This window comes from Pinus tabuliformis, chromosome 1_1, assembly GCF_031772625.1.
Source record: "Pinus tabuliformis cultivar Carrire ecotype Pingquan chromosome 1_1, CPIR1, whole genome shotgun sequence".
NCBI lineage: Eukaryota > Viridiplantae > Streptophyta > Pinopsida > Pinales > Pinaceae > Pinus > Pinus tabuliformis.
In genome coordinates this window covers 271,995,334-272,004,126 of record NC_142297.1, presented here as the reverse complement: position 1 = coordinate 272,004,126, position 8,793 = coordinate 271,995,334, and the positions used below count along the sequence as shown (strand labels likewise).

Sequence of the window (8,793 nt, the reverse complement as noted above, 5' to 3'; positions counted from 1 at the left end):
CTTTCAGAGAATGCACTACTTCTTGGGAGACCACCAGTCCATCCAGGATTTGCCGGCCTTCAACGAAACCTGTTTGTTCTGGGGAAATAATGCTAGATAAAATAGGCTTAAGTCTTTTTGCCATTAAAGTAGCTATTATCTTATATATAACATTACAAAGGGCAATGGGTCTAAAGCCCTGGGGAGTTTCAGACTTAGTTTCTTTAGGAATCAGAGATAAGAGGGTAGAGTTTAAGCCTGTACTTACCTTCTGGTTTCTTCTTGATTCTTCCACCACTTCCAGTATGTCTTGGCCCAAGAAATCCCATCCTGCTTGATAGAATTCTGCTGTGAATCCATCAGGACCAGGGGCTTTATTCTTTTTCATTCCTTTTACTACCTCTTCTACTTCTTCCAAGGTGGCTGCCCTCATCAGAGCTAGGTTTTGGTCTCTAGTGACCCTACTTGGGATCTCTTTACAGATTCTTTCAGTAGCTTCTCCACGATCTACATTGGGTTCCGTGAGGAGATCTTTGAAATGATCCACCAAGACTTGTTCTATTTCCTCATGCTGTGTAACTCATGTCCCTGCTTCGTCTTTTATAGAAAAGATTCTATTTCTCTGCCTTCTCTGGACCATGGCTTGGTGGAAGAACTTTGTATTCCTCTCCCCTTCTCTTAACCAATTTACTCTCGATTTCTGCCTCCACAAGATCTCTTCTTGTTTCCGCCTTTCTTCCATTTGTCCTATCAAGATCCCTTCCTCTCTGGCTAGGTCAACACTTCTTCCTGCCGTAATGATTTCTTGTTGGATTTGCTTCATCTTCTGTTCTAGGAGCTGCTGATCTTTGAGTATGTGTCCAAATTCCTCTTTATTCCATTTCTTAATGTTTCCTTTCAGTTCTTTTAGTTTCAACTGAAATGTCTGCATTCTGTTTCTTCCTTTCTGTCGACTTTGCTTCCACCATTCTTCTACTTTCTTCATGAAATTTTTATCCCTAAGCCAGAAGGCTTCGAACCTAAAGGGTTTTCTCTTGGGACTGGATTTAATATCAAGTTCTGCTTTGATCGACTAGTGGTCTGATCCCATTCTAGGAAGAATCGTTACTTCAATGAAGATATCCCAATTTATAATCTGTTCTGACATTAAGAATCTATCTAGTCTGGAAGCAATCTGGTGTCTACCTCCCCTTCTGTTGTTCCATGTATAGATCCCGTTTGTTGTCTGTATGTCTACTAGCCTTTGATCTGCTATCCAATCTCCGAAGGCTTCCATGTCTGCCTCTGTTCTTCTGAGTCCACCCTTTTTTTCCTTTATTGATTTTATCATATTGAAATCTCCTCCCACTATCCAAGGAGAGGTTGGATGCAAGGACCGCATAACTGCCAGGTTCTGAAGGAAAAACCTGCGATCCTTCTATATATGGGGTCCATATACATTGGATAAGAGGATCCATTCTTGAGAACCTATAATTCTAAATCTTCCTGTGAGGATGCGAGGTATACTGATCCAGTCTTCAAATTGGACTTCCTTTGGGTTCCAGAGGATTGCTACTCCTGCACTGCCTGCCGCATCTTGACCAATGATCTCGTAATGCGGTTTGAAATTGCTCATCACTTCTTTTAGTTTTCTTTCTCGTAATTTTGTTTCTTGGATTAGCATTATATTTGGTTTATCTCTTTTGAGTCTCTCTTTCAGATATCTTTGTTTTCCTTTACTGTTCAGCCCTCTGATATTCCAGGTTGTGATGATCATTTCAAGAGTTTGAGGGGTTGTTGGAAAACCTCCGACAATGGCACAACTCTTCCTGAATTCACCAACATGTCTCCCACCATTTGGATTGTCTCACTCATGGGTCTCCTTCCTCTTTTCCTTCCTCCCTTCCCTATGGTTCTTGTTTCTGTGTTTTGATTTCCTTGTGTTCCAAGTTGCTCTGGTTGCTTTGCTAACATTGTCCCTCGTTTTTCTTTGTATTTTTGGAACATATCTTTATAGAGTTGTTTCTGGTCATCTGGTATGAACCGTTCATCCAGATGCTTCCATTCCTGTAAAAGTTTCCTCATGACCTGTTCCTCTTCTCCTTCTTGTTCCTGCTGAGGATCTATTTCCATTTGAATCTGTTCTTGAACCCGGTCTCCCCTCTCCTTCTCTTTTTCTAATTCCATACTATTTGGCTCTTTCTTTTCCTTTTTGTTTTCTTTCTGGATTTCCCCTATTTCATCTTCCCCTTCTTCACTTTCCGCTTCCATTTCTAATTCACGAAGAACCTCAAACTGGTTCTGGCTTTTCTGAGTGCTTTCTGGGTGAGAGGGGTTTAGTTTGGTTTTTCCTTTTTGGGGTCGTCTTCTTCTCAGTACTTCTGTGAACCCTCCCCTGTTTCCTTCGTTAGTCCTCCTCTCCTGTTCCATACTTCCCTTTCCATCTCCCTGATCTGTTGGTGTATCAACTTCATTCATCGGGCAACATTTGAACAAATGGCCATACTCATGGCATCGTCTACATCTGAAAGGAATGTGTTCGTAATCAACTGGCTATTGCCAGACCTCGTCATGATATTCTATTTCAACATGATCCGGCAGCGGTTGTGTGATATTCATGTAGATACAAATTCTGGCATAAGATGTATATCTGCCTCTCTTGGTGGTTTCTGCTACCTTCACAAAGGTCCCGATTGAGTTCCCAATTCCTTCTAAAATCTCTGGATCCCAGAACTCTATCGGGAGCCCAAATAGTCTGACCCAAACTGGTGCTGCTAGCATTTTTTCTTTTTCCGGATTATAGCATTCTTCCCATTGCCTCATGAAGAGCCCTGCGTTGTTGAAGAAGTATGGACCCTCTTCAAAGATCCTCTCCTTATCCTCCAGGTTTGCAAATATTACTGTGAAAAAACCTTTTGCCCCCAACTTAAGATCTATATGCCCTTTGGGCTTCCACCTCTGTTGTATCCACTTCGTCAGATCTTTCTCAGACGGCCATGTTCCTACAAACTTGCAGATGAGTGCATGGTCTTTCATATATCCCCTGTACTCCTCCAATTTATTATTTGGAACAACAAACCTGGGTTTTTTTGTTGCCCGCGGTAGACATTTGTTCCCCGTCCTAGCTTGCCATACCGCTCCCATTACCGGCGCGTCCTTGCTGCGATTCCCAGATCCGCCGTTTGCTCCATTTCAGCTTGATTCTCCTGCGGTAATCGCCTTGTAGGAGGGGATCTCTCCCCCCCACTCGCATCAGTCATTTTCCTCCCAGACTATCCTGTTCTCAGATCCTTCTTCCCTTAGTTAATCTGTCGTTGTATTGGTCTGTGATTCAGCAGGTGGATACGAGATCCCCTGCACCCTGACCAGGAGCAGGTCCGCTCGGGGTCGTCTGATCCCAAACCCTAACCCTAATCTCCCATCGCCTTTCTCCTCACTCCCTCCACTTTGATTTCTTTTTCGCTAGTAATTTTATACTTAAGCTAGATTTACTTAATAATATAATTATTTAAGTAGAAAATACAAATCATGTAAATAAAAAATTAATATATATTTTTTTAAATTAAAATTTTAACCCTTTAAAAAATATAAAATATCCCAGTCTCATCCGAGAAATAAGTATCACATCAAAATACTTAATAAAATATTAGAGCTCATCTGACAAATAAGTGTCCCATCAAAATACTTAATAAAATATTAGTGCTCATCTAACAAATAAGTGTCCCATCAAAATACTTAATAAAGTATTAGTGCTCATCTTTATGTAAATCGTCTCCACCCTAGGAAAAAAGTAATCCACTTTTGAAATATGTTATCTCTACTCAATCCGTGACGGATCCACTAAACGTGATTGGTGGTGAGAAAATAATACTTGAGAAAAGGCATAATCGACTTATAACACTCAGAAAACCATGCCGGTTGTCATCCACGATATCTTCACTACAAGAAGAAAAAAGGTTCGTCCAGACCAAACCATAGGTAATGGGTCCTCAACGCGGAAATTGCTGCGCCCATGTCACTTTCATCGTTCAATAATAAATTAAAAAAATTAAAAGAAAGAGGTCATAAGGTCATAAATTTCGTTCAATGTAAACAAACGGAGGTCCCTGTTTGCTGAGCCTACCACGTTTCAGAGCTTTTGTTCTGAACTTATTGCCAAGTATTCAGACACAGAACGCAAGAAAAGCCGAGTGAACTAGTCGTAACTTGGGGTCATCCGCTGCGAGTTACAGCGCAAGAAAGACCGAGTGTACGAGTGGTCATCTTCTGGTAGACATTTTGCAGTTGTTCTGAGAGAAACCAGACAATCGTATAATTCTAATCTTGTGGTAATATGGCATCCACCTCGTACGCCAACACCGACTCCTATGTGTATGACGTGTTTATCAACCACAGAGGTCCTGACTGCAAGAAAACATTGGCCACCTATCTCTACGATCGCCTCACCAAGCACGGATTGCGAGTGTTCCTGGACAATCAAGAATTGCAACAGGGAGATGGCTTAACTCCTCAAATCGAAGGTGCTATCCGAAGAGCCTCTGCGCACATAGCTATTTTCTCTCCTAAATATGCCGAATCCAGTTGGTGTTTGAAGGAGCTTGTCTTGATGTTCGAATCGAGGGCACCTATCATTCCGGTCTTCTACGGTGTCCAGCCATCAGAACTTCGGTGGACGCAGGAGGAAACTGGACTCTATCATAAAGTCCTGCGCCTGCTCCCGTGGCTTCCCTGCATGCTCTGCTGCACAAGGGGCGAAAATGGAGTGTATGCCCGATCCCTGCGCAAGCTCGAAGAGAAGAAAACAATCGACCATCAAACTGGTCAAAAGAAGCCGCGATATGACTCCCTCATTATGAAAGAGTGGAAGGACGCTCTTTTTAAAGTTGCAGACATAAGCGGTTTTGACCTGGAAGCTTATAATGGGTGAGAACTGCACTCCAATTCTCTGTCAGTCTTAACTTTAATTTGCTGGTCTTTAGATTTAATTTATTGGATCACGTAGATGGCATTTCTGACTAGCGATAGTACTCTGGACATTGTTTAGGGACGAGCAACAGCTCCTAGAAAAGGTCGTGGAAGGAGTGTTGAAAAAAGTTCCAGGAAAGCTCCATGTCTCCAAATATCCAATAGCTTTGGAACAGAAAATAGAAGATTTTGAAAGGGAAATGCGTTTGCAGCAGCAAAGCGGCCAGACTAGAATTATAGGAATTGTGGGATTTGGTGGGGTTGGAAAAACAACCCTTGCAAAAGAAATCTTTAACAGTCAGATGTCACAATACAATAGGTCTTGTTTTTTATTTGATGTTAGAGACAAACCTTTAATTTCTTTGCAGAGTCAGCTTCTTAAGGACTTGGCTCAATGGAATGGGCAGATAAACAGCATCGATGAAGGTATAGAGATGCTCATTAGGTATCTCGCAGCCTCTAAAGCGATCATCATTTTAGATGATGTAGATGACATTAAGCAAATGAATGCATTACTTTCACCAGCTAAGGATGTCCTTCCATCCGGTAGCTTGATTTTAGTTACCTCTCGTAATATGGATGTTCTTATAAGAGGGGGAATTGTAGAGTCGTCCATATACAAGCTCACAGGACTGGATCCGCAACAGTCGAAAGAGCTCTTCTGCTGCCACGCCTTTCACCAATCTTATCCAGATGTAGGTTTTGAAGAAGTAGTTAATCTGTTTTTGAAAACCTGCGATGGATTGCCGTTATCTCTCATGGTGCTTGGGGCGCATATGCATGGTCAAAAACATTTGAAGTACTGGGAAGCCGAATTGCGCAAAATCTCCAAAGTACTTCACACGGATATCCAAAGAAGGCTCAAGATTAGCTATGACGGTCTGGACCAACAGGAGAAGAACATATTCTTAGACATTGCTTGTTTCTTTCTACACAAAGACAGAGATACAGCGATAAGAATATGGGACGGATCTGGCTGGGAAGGAGAACTGGGTTTTCAGAATCTAGAAAAAAGGTGTCTCGTAGAGGTAAGCGACAACAATCAAATAAGAATGCACGACCACCTCAGGGATATGGGCAGAGAGCTGGCGGAGAAAGAGCCTCCAGACTGTTGGCGTCGTATTTGGCGTCCAACTGACAACCTTCTTTATCAGCACTCACCTGTACGTATTTTGAAGCTTTAGAGTGACACTGAAAATAATGTTCTGATATCAAATTTTGAAATGCCGTTATGGTGTGAATTATCTGTAAATTTTGAGTTTTTCATCTAATTTGCATAAATATCGATCAATCGTGTTTTAGGTGCGTGGAGTTAGCATTGGCCCGGAATGGTCTCCACAACAGTCCAAAAGCCTTGTGGATCTAACGGGCAGGTTGCAGCTTCTTGAGGCTGAAGGTGATTGTGTGGAAAGCATATTGAATGTTGCTCAGCTACCAGAGCTAATATGGCTCCGCTGGACTAACTGTCCGTACTCCTCCCTGCCTTCATGGATTTTAATGAAAAATTTAAGAGTTTTACAAATAAAGGGGAAGGAGTTTGAAACAATCTGGGCAGATGAATGCCAGGTAATTATGTGATTTTGTTTTCTTGTCTAAAGTTTTGCATTTTTCAATTTACCTTTATAAAAATTTAGTTTTGCATTTTTCAATTGACCTTTATTATAAAAATTTACTTGCTCTAGCACAATTTACAGAAATTGTGCCATCCAGTGTCAAGCCCAATTTAAAATATGAAATTGCAGGCACCTGTGCAGATTAGGGAGTTGGAAATTGATGGTCGCGTTCTCAATATTCCAGAGTCCATTGGGAGGTTAAATTATCTCGAAAAATTTATCTTGCACAACAACAACAATGAACCGGTTGGTCTGAATATCTTGCCAGATGAATTTTGTCGTTTGCAGTCCTTGAATTACTTGAAGTTACGGTGTTGTTCAGATATTAAGTCGCTGCCAGCTTCCTTTGGCAATTTAAAGAACCTCCAAACTCTCGACTTGTCCGGCTGCTCCCAGCTGCAGAGCCTACCAGAATCACTTGGCGGGTTGACGAGCCTCCAAACTCTCGGCTTGGACGGCTGCTCCCAGCTGCGGAGCCTACCAGAATCACTTGGCGGGTTGACGAACCTCGAAACTTTCCGCATGCTTGGCTGCTCCCAGCTGCAGAGCCTACCAGAATCACTTGGCGGGTTGACGAGCCTCCAAACTCTCAGCATGCACGGCTGCTCCCAGCTGCAGAGCCTACCAGAATCACTTGGCGGGTTGACGAGCCTCGAAACTCTCCGCATGCACGGCCAGCCCCAGCGGCAGAGCCTACCAGAATCACTTGGCGGGTTGACGAGCCTCGAAACTCTCCTCATGAACCGCTGCTCCCAGCGGCAGAGCCTACCAGCATCACTTGGCGGGTTGACGAGCCTCCAAACTCTCGACTTGGACGGCTGCTCCCAGCTGCAGAGCCTACCAGAATCACTTGGCTGGTTGACGAGCCTCCAAACTCTGGACTTCGACGGCTGCTCCCAGCTGCAGAGCCTACCAGAATCACTTGGCGGGTTGACGAGCCTCCGAACTCTCCGCATGAACCGCTGCTACCAGCTGCAGAGCCTACCAGAAGCACTTGGCCGGTTGACAAGCCTCCAAACTCTCGACTTGTCCGGCTGCTCCCAGCTGCAGAGCCTACCAGAAGCACTTGGCCGGTTGACGAGTGTCCAAAGTCTCCGCATGGACGGCTGCTCCCAGCTGCAGAACCTACCAGAATCACTTGGCGGGTTGACGAGCCTCCAAACTCTCGACTTGTCCGGCTGCTCCCAGCTGCAGAGCCTACCAGAATCACTTGGCGGGTTGACGAGCCTCCAAACTCTCGAGTTGTCCGACTGCTCCCAGCTGCAGAGCCTACCAGAATCACTTGGCGGGTTGACGAGCCTCCAAACTCTCCGCATGCACGGCTGCTCCCAGCTGCAGAGCCTACCAGAATCACTTGGCGGGTTGACGAGCCTCGAAACTCTCCGCATGCACGGCTGCTCCCAGCTGCAGAGCCTACCAGAATCACTTGGCCGGTTGACGAGCCTCGAAACTCTCCTCATGCACTGCTGCCAGCTGCAGAGTCTACCAAAATCACTTGGCGGGTTGACGAGCCTCCAAATTCTCGACTTGGACGGCTGCTCCCAGCTGCAGAGCCTACCAGAATCACTTGGCTTGTTGACGAGCCTCCAAACTCTCGACTTGGACGGCTGCTCCCAGCTGCAGAGCCTACCAGAATCACTTGGCGGGTTGACGAGCCTCCAAACTCTCCGCATGAATCGCTGCTACCAGCTGCTGAGCCTACCAGAATCACTTGGCCGGTTGACGAGCGTCCAAACTCTCGGCATGGACGGCTGCTCCCAGCGGCAGAGCCTACCAGAATCACTTGGCGGGTTGACGAGCCTCCAAACTCTCCGCATGAACTGCTGCTCCCAGCTGAAGAGTATAGAGGGTTTGGCGCAGTTGACAGAGCTTCAATTGCTAGATGTTAGGGAGTGCTCTGAGTTAGAACACCTGACAGGTCTTGAACAGTTGGGGTCGTTGGACACACTTTATGCCTCTGGATGTCCAAAACTGCAGTGGGATTGGGGCGTAGTGGAGGAATTGCAGCAAAGATTGAAGGAAGGCTTCGTCGTATGAAAATATTATTTATTATGATGGCACTTCACACTACCAATGATGCCGGTTTCCAGAGAGAGCTCTGTCAGGGTCTTTTTGGCGATTCTAAATCCCGTTTGAATCCCAAAGAGTTTTCTGTGTATCATTTATTGAGTTGTAATGATATGAACATTCACATTTATTTGATTTTATGATATGTATTTTGAGTTGTAATGATATGAACATTCACACTTATTTGATT

General features: G+C 44.5%; 2 protein-coding genes across 2 annotated transcripts; one reads left to right on the top strand and one right to left on the bottom strand.

Annotated features, from left to right (window-relative positions):
• Positions 1 to 2,511: 2,511 nt before the first annotated feature.
• LOC149212591 (uncharacterized) lies at positions 2,512 to 3,102 on the bottom strand. Its single transcript, XM_089388737.1, has one exon. The coding sequence runs from the start codon at positions 3,100 to 3,102 to the stop codon at positions 2,512 to 2,514; it is 591 nt and encodes a 196-aa protein (XP_089244863.1).
• A 1,030-nt stretch (positions 3,103 to 4,132) lies between these two features.
• LOC149212590 (TMV resistance protein N-like) lies at positions 4,133 to 8,573 on the top strand. Its single transcript, XM_089388736.1, has 5 exons — positions 4,133 to 4,881; positions 5,003 to 6,086; positions 6,226 to 6,489; positions 6,666 to 7,202; positions 7,419 to 8,573. Exons 1-5 carry the CDS (start codon positions 4,292 to 4,294, stop codon positions 8,571 to 8,573), a joined length of 3,630 nt encoding a protein of 1,209 aa, XP_089244862.1. The 5' UTR covers positions 4,133 to 4,291.
• The last annotated feature ends 220 nt before the right edge of the window (positions 8,574 to 8,793 follow it).